The 18,420-nt window shown below is 40.1% G+C and overlaps 1 protein-coding gene across 1 annotated transcript; it reads right to left on the bottom strand.

The window, feature by feature from the left end:
- Positions 1–333: 333 nt before the first annotated feature.
- Positions 334–17,260, bottom strand: LOC306733084 (integrin beta-3-like; the record flags this gene model as incomplete). Its single annotated transcript, XM_079214276.1, has 15 exons — positions 334–1,376; positions 2,049–2,215; positions 5,006–5,125; positions 5,643–5,743; positions 5,833–6,055; positions 10,022–10,466; positions 11,611–11,745; positions 12,277–12,366; positions 13,213–13,308; positions 13,466–13,627; positions 13,794–13,956; positions 15,335–15,587; positions 15,742–15,934; positions 16,607–16,692; positions 17,188–17,260. The coding sequence occupies 15 exons, from the start codon at positions 17,258–17,260 to the stop codon at positions 1,308–1,310; spliced, it is 2,376 nt and encodes a 791-aa protein (XP_079070402.1). The 3' UTR covers positions 334–1,307.
- Between the last annotated feature and the right edge of the window lie 1,160 nt (positions 17,261–18,420).

Below are 18,420 nucleotides of genomic sequence, written 5' to 3' on the forward strand. Positions count from 1 at the left end.
TCTATCTTATATTTTGCATAAATGATGCATTTTTCTAAATTGTTTCAACCATGCCAGAAGGCAGTATAGGAATATTGTCTGACCTCTGGATTTTCGTACTTCATTGTGCTTTTGTCTGCACTGCTTGGATCCTAGATTTAATTAATCTGCAAGTATGGCCCACTTTGCTCCATGTAGCCTACGAGATATATGTTATCCGAGATCTATATCTTGTATACTGCAGATGATCTTCTCTTTCCACAACCACCAGTAGCAAGCTTTACTTGCAGTTAAAGCCCAGGAGATGGAAGCAGAGCATTGCAGACAAAAAGAACAGTCAGGTGAGTTGTGGTGAAGCAATACAATCTTTAATTAGTCACAGATCTAAATATAATCATTTTAAACAAGTGTTTATAATCTAGTTTAGTCTCCAAATTCCTGTAATAGAACATGTACTTTCAAATCATTAAATTTGGTTATAAATTAGAAAATCTAGAAGATCAAATATGTTTCAATATGTTTTAGCCATGCTATTGCCTTTCACATCTCAAAACTGGACACCTTATGTGCTTGTAAAGAACTTGAACTTTACATACCGGTATGTCTGTGTTAGGAAGTGGGAGAAAGAGGGGAGAAAACCCTCATCTGTCAGAGTCCACTGTGCTCATTTCAGTAAATAAACAGTTGACTCCAAACTACACCATATCTCTAGCAATGCACTGGACTGAATTAAAAACAGCTTTTGTTGTCATAGTCCCATTAAATACCACAAACAGGACATCCCGTTTCCATAGTGATCAGGAAATAAAGATTGTTTTGCGTAACATTATTTCCCCTTTTTTTCCCCACTGAATTCGAGGATTAGTTCACCCACATCACTTTAAAAAATATATTTCCCCCCTAAGCCTCAGTGGTATCCAGTCATGTGGATAGCTGTGGTTTTAACTTTCTCGGGACCAGATATTCAGAGAGATCAGATCTTGTTGACAATATAGTTAAAGTTAATAGTACAAATTTATATGGGCAAATGAAATAAAAACTATATACATGACTGGTAGGGGTACGTATGTAAATATGTTTTTTTGTGATTTGGGCAAACCTGCATAACACAAGAGTTCTTTGTCAACAACACAGAATCAAAACAATATCTTATTTATCTGTGTAGTATAAATGGGTGTTTACAACACATATTTACAAACACATATTTACAAACACAAATAATTATGAATTATTGTCTTGTGACAGTAGAGGCCTGCACATGATTCGGCGCCTTCCCAAAAAGGACAGTAAAAGTCCATTGTTCTCCATCCTCATTCAGTTCAGTAGCATCAGTCTTTTCCTCTGTATGTGATGTTTGTGAAGGTAGATGTGGCTCCTTTGTAGAGAGGATTGTGTCCCTGTTAGTCAAATACACATAAAGAAACAGACGGTAAGTTAAGGTGAGTTCACAGACACAAAATAAATAAGGGATGCTTTCCTCCTTGTGGTTTGAGATTCTAGGGAAATCCCCCAAAAAGCACTTTAAATGTCCTTTTAGGGAATTGCATAAAAGAAAAGTACAAAATTAAAATAGCAACTCCTAATCATGACAACGTGTGATTTCAAGTCCGTTACTCAGTGAGCAACTTAAAAATACTGTGCTTCTTTGGTTTCAGGTGTTTGGGATTTGGGTGTTTTTGAGGCCACAAGGAGGCCTGTTACCAGTAAAGGCTTATTAACGTTGGTTAATTCAAACCCAGCCCTTCCGCTGGCAGTCTTTTGTTCTGCTGGGAGAAACAGCATGCCACAAAATAATAAAAAAACATCTCCAGAAAACTAGCGCAAGAGACTGTGTGTGTGGCCTTTTGTGTGTGAGTCTTTGTGTGAGGATGCAGATAATATTGTGTGTGTGTGTGTGTGTGTGTGTGTGTGTGCGCGTGTGCGCGTATGTGTGAAGAGGCCATGCCTTGTATTATGAATGAGTCCAAGGAGGGTATTTAAATGAACGTTGACGGTACCTTGATTTATACCTTAGTGTTGAGCAAACAGCCCATCTGAGCATTTACTAGCCTCATGCTAAATTCACTGACCGTGTCCCACTTGGCATGAGCGCGTTCTTCCTCAAATCTGGCGAACTCCCGTCTGTCGTGGATGGTGACCAGAAGTTTCCAGATAAGCAGAGCCGCCAAGCCAAGGAACAAGATGGCTCCTGCCACCGACAGGAGCAACACTAAAATGTCTGGACCCTTGGGGCAGTCTGGTTGGAAGAAAGAAGAGATAAAGGAATAAGCGAGGTGCACTAGAAGATAAGTCAGGAGCCAGGCCACAGGAAGTCTGATTTCCTCTTTGTTTCAACATGGATTAGATTTTCAGAATATTATTCCTCCGAATGCGATCCATTTTCAGATTCAAAGGTTTGCTTTTGAATTTCTGAGAATAGACATATTGCCACATGTCAAGCTGATCGGTGTATGGAATAAAATCCAGAGATGTGGTTCCTTATAGCACAAATAACATGTTCTTCAGGTTATCAGACCTGGAAGTGAATCCAGAGAATATGGGACGCAAAACAGTGGTGAGCAGAAGGAAATGGGACTTTTAAATGCTAAAGAACAGCGAGGATGGACCGAAGTGGAAAATAGTAAGCTCACACAGCCAGGCCACACATCTCCCTTCCCTCATTGTGGTCTGGCAAAACTCAATATAGGAGCTTGATTTGCAGAGTTTCAAGAACGCTGTACAATAGCTGACTGACAGCATGAAGTCTTCCTACACCAGGCTGGGTTGAGACATTACTTGCTGTGCCCTCCTTCGTCATTTTCCCCCATCATTAACTGTTCAGGGAAAACGTTCTCCTCAATTAATCAGCCAACATTTTTCTGAATAATAAACCTATAGGGAGTAATAGGCCATGCACTGCTGAATCCTTCTTCATGGTATGCCTCCAACATAGTTTAAACAGATTTCATCATCTCAACACTCTTACTCTGATTGGTTTGGCACCTAAATTCCAGGTTTTGTTCATTCTCTGGACTGAAATATTGTTGCAACAACTTGGATGGGGTCATGAAGTTGGATTTGTAAGACTATAAAAGAATGAAGGACAAAGGATAAATAGTCTTTTAAAGACCCTGAGGTCTTTTCAGCATTGTTTTCTAAGCTATTCTGATTATTTTAGATGTTTTGTCTGTGCTCTTCTAACTGGTTTGAAGTGGACACGACTCACTCATATTCATAAATTAACCTAACAAGTTTTTTTCTAAACATAAACATGTCTGGACTGCAATTACTGACATGTTGGCCACTAGGGGGCAGCAGAACCAAGCTGGCATATTATCCCCTTGAAGTTAATATCTCAAACTTGTTAGCTGTTGCTGTTTGGATTCATTTGGAGTTTTCTATCAGGTCACCTGAGGAATGTAAGCTCAATATTCACTCTCCTTTTAGCTCTTAAAGGAAATATCTGGCTCTTTAGCTGCTAAACTAGCTGCTCAATCATGTTCACCAGCTAGTCATTAACTTTGCCTGTTTGATGCAGGGTGGCTTATACTGGGTTTTTTTTTCCTCACAAAAAAACCGCTACCTGCTGTGGCCGAAAAATACACAAGACCGGTGAGAGTGAACAAAAACAGTTAAAGCCAAGATTAAATACAAAATGTATTCCCTTTTAACACTTCACAGTCATCTTGTGCACCCTTTAACTATATATGAAGAACAAAAAAAATGAAAACATGAAAGCAATTCAGTTTCCTCATTGTTTAAAAAAAAGTATTTCCACTTCTAGTCACCAGTTACATCTGGTCCAAATGTGAGCATATTGTTTGTTTGCCAGACTGCATGTTTGTCTGTATATCTAACATTTTCTCTGTGTGTGATCCATGTCGTACGTATGCATGTGCAGAGTAGTGTTGGGGAACGTGGTGGGGTAACCAAGGTGAACTTTTACAGCTGACATCAAAGCTTTACTCCTTTTTCTCCCTCCTCATTCCTCTACTTCCTGCTCTTTAACTGACCCTTTTGCTCCCTAAAGCTGCCGACATTATGGGTCGTATGTAAATCAAGTCAGGTTGGTGCTACAATATTATTTCTGTAACATTATCAATAACTTGTGAATTAAAAAAAAATAGAGTGTCTGTTTCCCATCTTCCCCTCTTCTCTTATTGTTCTCATTTGTGATACAACATGTTTTCTTTCAATGTTCTTTATCCGTTTCTTTTTCTTACTTAGTCTCCTCTCTTTCCCTTACATGATTTCCTCTGGAGGATATGTCGAGTCAGCGGGTTCCAAGAGGAGCTGGGCAGCTGTTTACGACCCTCTTTGACACAGCGGGGTGCACTGTGTTCAAGGCAAATTTTGGTGTACTTCTTTGCAACCCAGTTGCGCCTAAATTAAACACACACATTCATTAAAGGCAGAGCCAGGGGCAGACTTTCTCTGCGGGCACTGGTGGTCATTAAAGGCTGTTTTACCGCCCCACACTCTTCTATTTGGCCTGTTAACAAGCAGATGAAGGGCAGGCAGCAGGGAAGTGACAACTTGAAGAAAGAAAACACTGATTCCACAAAGCAAGGAAGTTGCCTTGTTTGGCTGAATGGTGATGCAGTTGTGGTTGTAGATTGTACCTGTGCAGCACTGTGGTTTACTGCCTATCTGTCATTGTGGCTACCGTCATCTATTTCTACATATAAACGCAACCATTTTAATAAGATATGAACAACCTGTAAACACAACATTGACATAAGCTTTGCATAAAATTGTTACAGCTAACAAATATCACACACCCAGCGCACACTGAGCAGCATTAGCATTCATTTGGAGTGCTGTTCGTAGCGTCAACATATTCTCTCCTTTTAGCTCTGGTATTGGTCCTCAACAACTCCTGAGGGCAAATATCTGTCTCTTTACTGCAGCTGCTAAATGATCCACTGAACTCACACGCTTGTTGCAACTCTTTCTGTATGCCACATGGTTATGACATCTAAAATATTGATTAGTGCTTTAAATATGTGCTTGTCAGGTATGCATGGACAGCATGCTCCTCTCTTACCGGGCTCTTTGACGACAAACAAGATGGACTTGCCACCGGCGTCCTCATAATACTGGAAACGCTCCACGCAGTCATCCTCGTCTTTGTAAGTGCAGTTCACAGCATTTGTATCATGGAGCACTGCATGGGAAATTAAGAGAAAATGGTTCATCAGTTATTTAAGACAAAATCTTCAAAAAGCAGCATAACACAGATGTTTTGTATACAGTATATATATATATATATATATATATATATATATATATATATATATATATATATATATATATATATATATATATATATATAGCCACCAATAAGAACAACCTTTGAGTTGCCAGGTTTGTGAAAATCCTCTCAGCCTTGTTTTCATTCTCCTCCAGCATGATGATGTTTGTTTTTACTTTTTTGACAATTTAAAAATGAATAAACCTGATTTAAAGCATAACATTTTTTGTAACGGCAGACATGATGGCTTATTGAAATGGTTTTCAATAGTCTACAACCACATTATTAAACTTGGCAACCAAAAACCTGTTCTCAACAATGTTTTCTCATGAATTTAAAAACCATTAGTAAATAATTTGCTTCCAACTTCCAAACCCTTTATAAACGTTGCTTTATTAGAAAGTGGTATTAGGTGTGTGGCTTTTCTCACCTATTTCATCCACAAGCACAATCTCATCCTTGCAGATTCGAGAGCAGGTGTTGTCGTCAAACAGCTTGCCCCTCTTGAAGTGTTTACACTCCACACACTCCCTTTTAGAAGAAAAATCGACATCAGTCCATAAGTTCATTTTAAACAGCTTCAGGCTAACGTTATAACTACAGTATGTGTTCAGACTCACTTCTTCATGGTGCAAGCATCCGGGCACGTAGGGCACTTGTCACATGTGGCTCCGTAGGCACCGGGCTGGGTGCACTCACAGGCCCCGCACACACACTGGCCCCTACCGCTGCACAACAAGCCCAGGTTGGACATGCAGGTGTCAGTACGTCTGGAGCAGTTACAGTTCTCACCCTGCCAGTCTGGAGCACACTGGCAGAAGCCACAGTTACAGACGCCGTGGTCTAGGAGGGAAGAAAGGATAGAGGAGATACTATAATATTGTTTCCTGGTTTAATTTCCATTTCCACACACAGAAGGGTGGCATATGAAGTAAAACAGCAAAAGAGGAAGTGAATAAACATAAAAAAAAGAGGAGGACAATGTGACCAAGTGACACTCCGTGTGAAGACCAGGGTGTGAGGGAGGAAGGTTTAGTGCTTGACATGATTGTAATTTCAGTTGTTGTGCATCATTTGTTTTCAACAACAAGTTTGATAGGTTAATATGAGTTTCTTCCATGTGTTTCCGTAAAATAGAAATTGTAGGCACCATTTGATATATATTTCTCCATAATTCAGCCTGACACACTTCCACATCTTTGGAAATTTTGGGAACTCTAGAATTCAAAATAAAGTTTTGTGGGTTTGAACATCAATTGGTTGGTCATAATGAGTTTGTAATACTTGGCAGTGACTTGTAAATGGCTTATGAGTGAATATACCACAAGCATGTGTTATACTTACATGGTTCCTCTCTATCTTGAGCAATAGCTAACTTTGCTTTGCCTTTAAACCCTTAATTAAACAACCACTTTTTCAACGAAAAATGTGTCTTATGTCCTGCTAACCACTGGAAAGCAGAAGTGGTAAGTCATGTTTCTGCAACTGTTAGAGGCCTAAAACCCATTTCATTGTGTGTTTGTTGTGGTGTCTGGGAGGCTTTTATATTTGGATGCATGATTCAGTGTGAGTGAGTGTATTGTGCATTGGTTTGTTGTTTTTCCTTGTATGTGTGATGTGTGCATGCAAGAGAGTGACAAGGCAGAAAACATTGTGGCCTATCACTGCAAAACAAAACTCCGATAAACACTGAGACCGGAAGCCGCTTGGGACATTCTGACTGAATAAAGGATGATCCATGAGCAAACGGCTATTACCACTTGACCACGGGACTGCTGGCTTTTAATTACGCTGTTCGGTAGGGGAAGAACATAGACCATGGTCCTCGTACTGGAAAAAGTATTTCAAGACAAAAGCGGACCATGTTTTACACACAGAACATTTCCAGTTCTCTCCCACCTAGCCCTTTTCTTACCAAACATGGGTTTATTTTTAGCCCTATTACACCACATGAGTAAGCAGAAAAGTATTTTCATGTTAATCGAGGGGCTTTGGGGAATACAAAAAAAATATTCTGTGTGAGAGCAGCGGGAGGGTGGGGGATGGTGGGGGGTCCTAATATATGATATCTGATGATGTCATGAGTCGAGGCAGTATGTGCCAAAACTTATGCAATTAACAGATAACAAACATTCTCTAAGTAATATAAATGCCAGCTCGTGTATTTTATCTATTTATAAGTAACTAAGAGTCCTGTTCATTTTGACTCCCTGATCCCCATTTCTTTTGTCCTTTTGTTGCTATTCTTTGTGTCTCCTGTCTCCCTTCGACGTTTGAATCCTGCCATCTTTACAATAGTAGTTTGACCTTTCGAGAAGTACACTTATTCTGTTTCTTTTTGAGAGTAAGATGAGAAGACTGATACCAGGTTTAAAGATGAGGCTACCTGCAAGAGAGCAGCCGGTTATCTTATATTATCATAAAGACTCTTAGCTGGGAAACAGCTTTGTTTTTTTAGTTTTTTTATGGACAAACAAGATTTAGTGTGTTAATGTATGCGCTTCAGAGGCTACCTGTTTCCTCCTTAATGCTAACTTAAGCTAACCGGCAGCTCACAATAGCCATTCATATTTACCGTACAAGAAAGACAATGTTATTGACCATCTTCTCATTTATCGTCCTGTAAGAAAGCAAATAAGTATATTGCCCAAAATGTTGAACTATATACCGACATTGTTGGTGGAAAAGCAAATTAAATATTATTAGAAAAAAGATTGACACCATGGTTATGTATGGTGGGCAATTCATTTTCACAAGGGGCCACATGAGAAATTTGGACCGTTGTGGAGGGCCAAACCAATAGGCTGAACTGAATTCAATTAACTCAATATTAATGTTCTTACTTTTATTTAAAAACTGTAAATTATATGGTTTTAAGTACAATAAGGCTATGAAAATATGTAAAAAATGTAATTTAACTTTTTAAATCTTACCTTAAATATGTAAAAAAAATTGCTTTTGATGTTTTCCAGTTCAGTTCAGTGAAAAGTCCCGTCTGTATTGCCTTGAACAAGTGCATGAAGTCTGGTTGAATGAGGTGGAGATGTGAAAGACAGCTGACCGGTATCAGTGAGAGAAGATCTGATCTGTTGAACTTCATCACTAGAATGTTTGTTCTCATGTGTAGGTAGATCCAAAGAGAACCAACATCTTCTGAGCCTCCTCATGTGAGGAACGTTCGCCGCTTTGAGAGAAGAGTAAAGATCCAGAAGTGATACTGACTTAAAGTGCTTTGCCATAGTGTATCAGACCGTAGGTCAGATCAGCAGCGGCTTTGCGCATGCGCGATTAATTTTTAATCTGGAGGCGGAGACCGCAGCGCGAGGCTCCTGTGAAATATTGGGAGGGGCTGGCGGCAGCACTCGCTGCTCGTTAGGACAGAAACTACATAACAATACGCTTTCACTTCAGTCTGCAAGTCGCCAAATTGGCAACACTGCCTGTCGGTGAGGCTGCGTAAGCGCGTGCGCATACATAAATAAATCGCCTTCAAAGTAAAAGCAGTGCCGTTTGTATTGCATTCATGGCGTGCATCTTATTTATTTATTTTTCATTTTTGATTGACCGAACGCGGGCCAGGCTGGGAGAGCCCGCGGGCCGTAAGATGCCCAGGTCTGGTTTAACGCCTACTTTACACAGCTAGTCTCAGACTGAAAAGTCGCTCATAAAATCTCAACTACAAACATCATCATCATAATCATGAGTTATGACTTGATGATATACAGTGTATTTTAAAATGCATGGAGGAGGATCATGAGGCCATGAGTTAAAGCTCTTAACAATTACCCAACAGAAACTCAGTCCCACTGTTTAAAACCCAGAGAGAGCTACCCTCCAACTTAAAAAAGATTTATTTTGTGCATGAATCCTGCCGAACTCATACAAAAGCTTTGCCTGGCTGACATAAACATACAACCTGAGCTCACACACACCAGATGTTTATTGTGAATGGAGCCCATGTCCCGGGCAGAAGGGGGAGTTGTTATTGTATGTAATTCTTCCCAGATGAGGTGAGTGGCAAGTCAGTGTGGTGAAGGGTGACTGCCTACCCCGACGGCAAAGGTGCAGAAATTCTCTGAAACTCCACCACAGTCAGTGGGCCATTTTAACCTCCATCAGCTTTGTATACATATTGCGTTGTGTGTGTTGTAAAAATAAAGGAATACAGTTTAACATTTTGGGTAAGTACGCTTATTGGCTTTCTTGCAGAGTTAGATGACAATCATAATATCCGCCTCATGTCTGTATGTTAAATATGAATATACAGCAAGGAGCAGATTAGCTTACTTATTTTAGCTTAGCTTAACAAGGAAACACCAAGAAGTCACCACCCCTGCAAACAATAGTTCAGCACATAATCTCCCCTCAAAACCTTCCCTGTCTACAGTCATAATGCTAAACTGAGCTAATCGGCCGCTGGCTCCAGCATGTTTGACTGTCAGATTGGAGAGTTGTCATCAATCTTTTATATCACACTCATAACAAGGCATTTCCTTTTTCAGTCCAACCACACACATATTAAATACAATGATATAAGACGGAGAAAAGTAGCAATATCTTTGCGTTTTAGACATTTGAAGATGTCAGCTTGGACTCTTGATTGTAAAGGCCATTATTCACAATTTTCAAACATTGTTTAGACAAAACTATCAATTAATCAAAAACATCTAATTGATCAATAATGAAAAAGTATTATTAGTTGCAGCCCTAGAATATATTCAATTTCTGTCAACTGTCTAATCATCTTATTGTTTCAGCCCTATCATTCCACTGGCAAGTTACTTATAAAAGAAGCTCATGAGATCTTACCCGAGCACAGGTCCCCCTTGAAGCGCAGGCAGTTGAAGTCATCACACTCACACAGCTTCCCCCATACTTTTCCAAAGTCACTGCTGTGGCACACACACTGGCCGCACACACAGTCACCACGGCCGCTGCAGATGGCAGACTGAGGTCCTCCAGAGCCTTCGGGCCCGCTGCAGCGGTCCTGCTCCGTGGGGTTATAGTCGCCCTCTGCACACTCGCAGTGAGGCCCTAAGCGACCCGGGTGACACTGGCAAATGCCGCACTCGTAGGTGCCGTTGCCTTGGTTACATTTGGGGCTATTGGGCTGGGCCTTGGTCTGGCACTTGCAGTCGCACTCAAAATTGACGGTGATGGAGAGGGAATCCTTGAAGCCCACCGGCTTAATGATGAAGGTTTTCTTCTTCTGTTTAGGGCAACCTCGAGCTCTGGCCTCCACGCTGAAAGAGACCTGGATGAGAGGAGGCAGTGAATTGTAACATGGTGCATTTTGGGTAAAAAATGTATTTGGTTCAAACATGTTTAGAGCCATGTCTTTTTGTACTGTTTTTCATCAAGATTCTGCAACCTAATTTTGCTTCATAGTGGATTATATCAAATGTAACAGCACTTTAAGGGTTCAGTTATTGTTCATGTAATAGCCGCTCATATTGTGAGCATTGTCTAATCCCTGTTGGTGGAAACAGCACAAATACCTGACACAGGGAATGCCTCCATGTGCATTTAGTCAAAGTAATTGTTCATAGAGCACTGCATCCAAATCTGGTAGATGTCCAAAAGTAGGCAGTTACAACATCTGGAGAGACAGCCATATATGGCAAAAACAAGAGGAGCTGAGGCATAGAGAAAGAAATGTGTGGAGGCCAAAAAATGTCACCTGGAGTGAGGAGAAAACCAGGAATAGAGCCAAAGAAGCTGTGATGAAGAAGAAATGCAAAAATAAAAAGGAGAATGAAGAGAACTGTTAAAGCAGTTGGCAAAACAATGATGGAAAGACAAGAAAACATCATTTAAGAAAGACAAGCTCAGAGACCGTGGTGATTCACTTCTTTTCCATCATGTGCTTTGACAACATGAGGAAATGCTGAAAATCCTGCTTTAAAGAGATGTACTTAGCAGCCAAAAGCAGAATGGAAAGAGGCGAATAAAGAAGGTAGAAAATAGTATATGGAACTAACTAATTTTGGCAATCAAGACCGGATTATGTCCAGTCGAGATAGGACATGTTGGAGGGGGGGCGGGCGGGGGGGATTAGAGTTGATAATACCGTTGTTTACTGTGCAAATGTCATAACCCATCTAGCCTATTGCATCCGGAAAAACAATTTTCTTTAAAAAAGCATTGCATCTGCTCAAGGGGATGTCATTATTTTCTTTATATTACATATATATTATTATTATAAATATTACATATTTTTACATCTTCAGGACATTGACAATCCTTCAAATGAAACAATCCGTGAAGGTAAAATCACTCTTTGTTTGAACTGAGTATGACTTATTTCCAAAGTCATGCCATAACCTGTTGAGGGTCAAAAGTACACACTCCCTTTCAAGGGATCACACGGCAAAAAATGAGGCGAGACATGGACTGACCGTGTCTCCTATCTTGAGCCCAGAGCAGGATTTGAGGCCAGGGATGAGCTCTCCATTCAGACAGGTGGCGTTGAAGGACAGGGACAGCTCCTCCGGGACGCCGTGAAGCTCCAGCTCCACCTTGGAACGAATTTTCTGGCAACACCGATGAAGGAAAAAAGTGGTATATACATAGAAGGATGAGTTTATAGGCTATCATCACGGCGCTATAAACAAATGTTAGGCCTTCAAATAACTTCTCTCTCTTATCTGTGTGCACATCACTTATTTTCCCGCTCTAATAGTAAGCCGATACATTAATCTGGGTGTACAGACATAGACGTGCATACATTTACATGTTTGTATGTACATCTGTACACACTTCAAAGTTACAGCTTCATTACATTAAACCTACCTTTTTTTTTATTAAATTCACTTGTTCTTTTCATAACAAACCCAAATATAACATAAACAATGAAACACAGCCAGGAGTCTTCCACATTTGGTCAGCTTCACACCTCCTTTGGCTCGACCTCATGTATGACTCAGACACTTTGGGTTTGTGTCAGCAAAGACACGTCATCACCTAAAACACTGTCTCGTCTAAAGTGTGTGTGTGTGTGTGTGTGTGTGTGTGTGTGTGTGTGTGTGTGTGTGTGTGTGTGTGTGTGTGTGTGTGTGACTTACAGCGTAGGCCTTAAGTATGAGCTGGATCACATTGCCAGAGTCGTTGGACAGTGTTCCTACTGTGGTGCCAGGAATCAGCTCACTGTAGTTCTGTAAGATAGAAAGACAGACTGGATGACTGTTGTCATTCTATGGAGTGAACAAGAATTGATGTTTTATCAGTTACGCATATATAAACTACACCCCTCAATACCTCCCAAATATTGTGAAATATTGTTAACATATAATCCAAACAGGTCCAAAATGTAATACCAGCTCATGTCACAAAGACACTACAACTACAAATAAATGGTTATTACCTCAAAACATGTTTTTTTTGCTGATAATAACATTTTTGTGGGAAAATGTCAACATTGTTCCCACTTGTTTCTTTGCTACCTGTAGCTCTAAAGCCCAGCAGGCAGAAAGTACAAACAGGGACGCGTGCAGCCGTTTCTCGACCATTATGGCCCACGCGTTGCATTGGTTTCATGGTCTGAGATAGTTGTGAGAGTTGTCATAAACGTTTACCGTTGAAAGCAAACGCCCTAAAAAAGCAGATGTGTGTCACACACTTCTTCATGCCATACCCAATGATCTTGAATTTGTTTTTCTTTATGAACAAGGACTATATTTCTGAATCTATTTCCCCTTATTCACTTTAGTTGTAATGGTGTTTCCAGTTTGGGAAAAACTGAGTTTGTATCTTCACTGTCTGAACAGCGTATTATGGTCATTCATTTTGAGTTTCCATTCTTCCAAAGCAGGATCCAAGAATCTCTGTTTAAAAGCAGTGAGGTTTGGAGGACTTAAACTACAATGTGTTCAAGATGAGAGGATTACAGAGTGGGGGATGCCATCCTCTCAATTTCAGTTGTAAAACGTTTGCTTAGTTTACATTTCTGAACAGGACTTGAACAAGAGTGAAATGCTGGATGCGCTCATCGAGTGTCTGACCTGGTACAGACGAACCACAGGGTTGGTGACAGCAAAGATGAGGTTTATGTTGTTCTCCGACATCTTCTCTGTGATCAGAGCCAAAGATGGGTAATCCTGTAGGGCCAAACCGGACGATGTGGTTAGCACTTGCACACATAAACACTGAAATGTTCCTTCTCATCCTTTACTTATTTAAACACAGGGTTTCATTGGCTCTGATTCTCTATCATATCGTCTGTGCACCAAACACCGCCTTACAGTAAACACTAACCATGGTGGTAGACATGCTGTACATATTGTCAGAGTTGAGGTGGCACTGCCCGTCGTTGGGCCGCACGATTCCAGCCAGACGACCATCAAGAGCCATGTGAGTCTTAGCATCCGAGGTGAAGATCAGAAGGTGGGATGCACCGGGACGCCAGCCGATCTCCTCCTAGCTCCCAACAAACCATGAAACAGCAAGAAGAAGGAAGCTCAAACTATTTACATTTTTTTGGTGGACTAAAGCAGCAACGATCTTTTGGATCAACTTCTGCTTTACTTGTATCAGTTTATTCTTCTTCTTTTGAAATTTGTTGTATATGTGTGAGTCTCTCCACCTTGCACACAGCAGCCTGGATGATGGCATCAAAGCCTCCCTCCGGGGCATCTCGGTTCCTGGACACCATCTGCTTCTTCACTTCCTCTGTGAAGCGGCCCACCTCCTCCGTCAGGGACAGAACGTGTTTGTAGCCAAACTGAGGCAGGCAGGTGGTGTTAATGCTGTCAAGGAAACAGAGATCCAGGGATCAGGGCTGAGCAGAGCTGCTGGCAGCTTATTCATTCATCTGAACGTCGGTTTATATATACCATTGAAGAAAGGTATGTGACCTTTAGGATCAATTACTAATAATATACTTTGTTATGGAAATAATCAGCTAAAACAATCAGGCTAATTGGATTTATATGCTTAAAATGTTTTTAAATGTAAGCTCCATAAATAATTGTCCATTTCCATTTTTTATTTTTATTTTTTTAAGTTACATGCCAGGTGACATTTTAACATGACAGCTCTTCATTTTACAGCTTTTAAATTGATCAATGTTCCTAAGAACCTTAAGAGTCTGCAGCCATGATCCTCTTTGAGGCTCTACGAAGCGGTGCTATGAACAAAATACACAAAAAGACAACGCTAACATACTGATATTAGGTTAATGTTCAACATTTACGTTGATTATCTTAAAGTTGTTGAAACATATTAAAAATGTTGGATCCTAAAACTCACGTTTCAGTTTGTATAACAGTTTTGCATATGAGCACTGTCCAAAAGTACAGCTGAGTTTCATAGATATTCATTTGAATCAATACTTCAATTGTTGACTTCATGGTAGCTCGAGAAGAAAAGTCGGAGCATCGGCAAAGTTGTTAATGGTCATCCTCTAGGGACCATGAATGTCTACACAACATGTCATGGCAATCCATCCCATTAGTTGTTAAGATAGTTCAGTCTGGTCCAAAGTTGTGGACCAACCTACAGACTTTAAAGTAATTTCTCCTGTTCATCAGTAAATGTTTCTGTTCTGTGCAGATGTTGGTTTCCCAAAGATTTACATTTGGTTATAAAGTAGACCCCTCTTTCTCTCCGCTTTTAATTCTCCACTTGTCTAATCTTTTATCTAAACATTCCTGGAGGCTGGAGCTGGGCAGACTGTGTGTACAATGTAAGAGAAAATTACCCCTAGAGACCTTAAACCATCAAATCCACCTCCGAGGAGCCTTTGGCTGGAGTCACGGCTGTTTGCATTGGGACGTTCTTACTCTCCAGGCTGATTCAGAGCAGCTGACCGAGCACTAGGGAGCCACTGTAAGCCTTTAACAAGTGCTGTGACTCTGATTGTGCTTGCAATGCAGTGTTTAAAGGTGTCCACACAAAAATGACATCATCTGCATAACGAAGCTATTCCCACATGCAGACATAAACAACCGCTGAAATCAACACCACTAGAATGCCACTAAAATAAATGTTCCATTACAAAGAGATCTGGATTCAGTTTAGGTACTTATATACAGACAAGGAAAGGCTTGCTGTTTTGTCCATGCTGGTTTAATAATACATGAGGGTGCAAATACTGTATGAAGCTCTTTAAAACGTGTCTCTTACCTGTAGCATGGGTTTTTCACAGCCTCTATAGGGGAGATGTACATGTAAGGGGAGAGCGGCTTGTCCACAAAAGCCCCAAAGCCCATGCGGAGGTTGCTGGTGGTGCGGTTCATGGCCTCGGCCAGGCCTTTGCCCAGCGTCCTCAGGCGGAAGAGATCATCATTCATGGAGTAGGAGAGATCCATGAGGTAGTAGAGATCCACAGGGTAGTCCTCCACCTGACGCACCCTCACCGTGAAGCGCTTAGCATCATCTTGGAAGTGGGATACAGAAATACCAATTTTTTAAACAGATATGCTTGATGTTACTTATAACTTCTATTGTAGCTTGTGTATGTAGCTCCCCTCTAAATCTCTGCTTCAGTGTGTCAGGCACAAAAAACATAAATTCAGGTGGTAAACCCATACCTGGCCTGAGGGTGATGTGTAGTTTCTGGGGCTTAATCTGAGTGACGTCTTGTGTGGCCCCCGCTGCCTTGTTGCTGAGGGGCCGGTCCTCAATCACCTGCAGTTTGCTGGTCGGAGACTCCACAGCTGATGGAGCACAGCCCGCCGCCACCAGGTTACTCTTCAGATCACAGCGGGAAGAACTGCCGAAGTCCTAGCAGAAGAGGCATTTACATTTTATACAGAAAAGCAATTTCCAGCAACCTTCTCGATGCTTTGGAAGTGTGTTAATGTGTTAGAAATGGAATCAAATAGTCATTTATTTAAATAAGTATCATCTGTAATGAAGCTGTTAAGAGATTAATTTAAAGCCCCACATTATAAACACATATCCTGGGCTGAAGAAGCACTCCAACATCTCTCCAACTCTGGACTTAAAGGAAATTCCACCTTAAATTAAAATGCCCATTATATCTGAAAACAGTCTGATAGTTCAGCCAGTGCTTCTGAACATAAATAAGTCAAAGAAATAAACCAGAGTACTCTGCTACTGAAGTCATTTTGAGAAAACTTTGAGTAGGTTGAATATGTTGACTCCAAGTTTTACGATAGGAAATCATTGCATTTATTAGTTTGAACCAGAACATATGACTCTATCCGCATGCAGTCACACAAGTTCAGTCACTGTGTCTAAAGTGCCAGGAATCAAATAAACCTAGATTTGACTTAAAGAGACACTCGTTTTCACCCGAACCTATTTGATGTTCTCAGTTTAAATCTTCTCAACCATGATAGGTGACCTATGAGGAGATCTGTACCACCCTGCACCAGCCCGGCTGGCAGAAGGCTCATTGCTTGAAAGAAATGAAGTGGAAAAGAAACCCACCTCCTGGAGGCACCACGCACAGCTGGGGTGCACAGCCAGACATTGCTTGCATGTGCTGGCTCCTCTGGAGGTGCAGACAATTGAACCTGGAACCAAAAGCTGGGTTAGAGTTTCCAAATGTACAGCAATACTTTAATGATAATGTTTGCTTTGTATGGGGGTTACCTGTTGTACTTTGTTGTGAATAATTCTATAAGAAACTTGACTTTTGTATGTGGCATCAGAGTTTAGGTTTATAGCTCAGTAAAAACATGAATACCAGAGAGAACAAGTCAAACATGGAGTTTGTCTAAGAAATTTTAATAAACATTTAAAAAAAGTTGGATTTATAATACAAATTATACATTCTTCTTTGTCCATTCTCTCACCGTCATAACAAGCGAAACTATTCCTCAAATGCAGAAAATGAAACATGACAATTATATTTGTAATAACAGCCTGGTAAAGTGGACATGTTACTAGGACATGCATAGAGTTTAAAACTTGTCTCACGTGTCTTCCTCTACAACATATTATTTGCTACACGGGCATGAACAACTAACATAAAAACAATAACAGCAGAACCCAAGATGAGAACTTACCGCACACTCCTGTTATTCCGGTAAAGATCAAAACACACATCCATAATATCCCTCGCGCCGGGAGAGCACCCATCCTGGTGCGCGCTCTCTGAGGACGGAGCGTGCCAGTGAGCTGTGTTGGAAGTACAAGAACACCAGAAAAAAACGTTCTTCATCGGCAATCGACACAACTCCAAATAGAGTAACGCGTCTTAATCCCCTCCCCAACTCCCACATCCACCGCTCTCATTAGCATACTATTAAATGTAGGGGGCGGGAATAGCGCAGCATGCAGGTCAGGTCTGACCATCAGCTGGCATGTTGTTGTGCACTCTGGTCTGTGTTTAAAAGTTACTGATTGTCTCTTAGGATATAGTGTAATGATTAAATATCATACCATTACAATAGCGTCATTTCAAAACTTTAATGTCCGCATTACGAAAAAACGTTCTTTCCATTTTTGTTTTTCCTTCGGGTAATAATAACAACAAACAATATTTTTTTTTTAAACAGACTCTACAGTTAAAACAAATTATATATATATATATATATATATATATATATATATATATATATATATATATATATATATATATATATATATATATATATATATATATGCCTCTACCAATCAGTGGAGAAGTGGCAGTGGCTTCATGGTAAAAGTTCAATACAAAAAATTTACTGTAATTATGCTAATAGGCACATAGGTTAGTATGCCAACACATGTGTTCCCATGAAATTAGTATTGACAGAACTGTTGTTATTTACATGCATTTATTCGACACATTTACCATATTCATAGAAGCCTATATACTTTGAAAACAACTCAGAAATGTTGAAATAAAATACTGATATAATTATTTAATTTGTTAAGATATTAACAACAGTGAAGGTTTGTCAGTGTTGTATTTTTATTTTGTAAGAATCTACTTGTAACACAACAAATCATGTCCATTAAATAATTTCTGCATCATTATCATTAATGTAAAACATTAACATCAATGAACGATCAGACGTCGTAGTAGATTTTAATTGCATTAGTTGTCGTTTGGTAGAGCATGTTTTTAGGAAATTATTTCCCTTATTAGATTTTTTTTTTCATCAAGTTACATCCATTCTGTTCAGCAAGACCTCTGACATTAAATATGTTGAAAAAATATGCTTACCTTTGAAAACTCCCCTGAGTCCTCATGTCTGAAGTGGCTTTTTTGTTTTTTTTAAGAAGAAGACATTAAAAGGCATGCAATTAAA

The sequence above is a fragment of the Taurulus bubalis genome (assembly GCF_910589615.1).
Source record: "Taurulus bubalis genome assembly, chromosome: 2".
NCBI classification, from domain to species: domain Eukaryota; kingdom Metazoa; phylum Chordata; class Actinopteri; order Perciformes; family Cottidae; genus Taurulus; species Taurulus bubalis.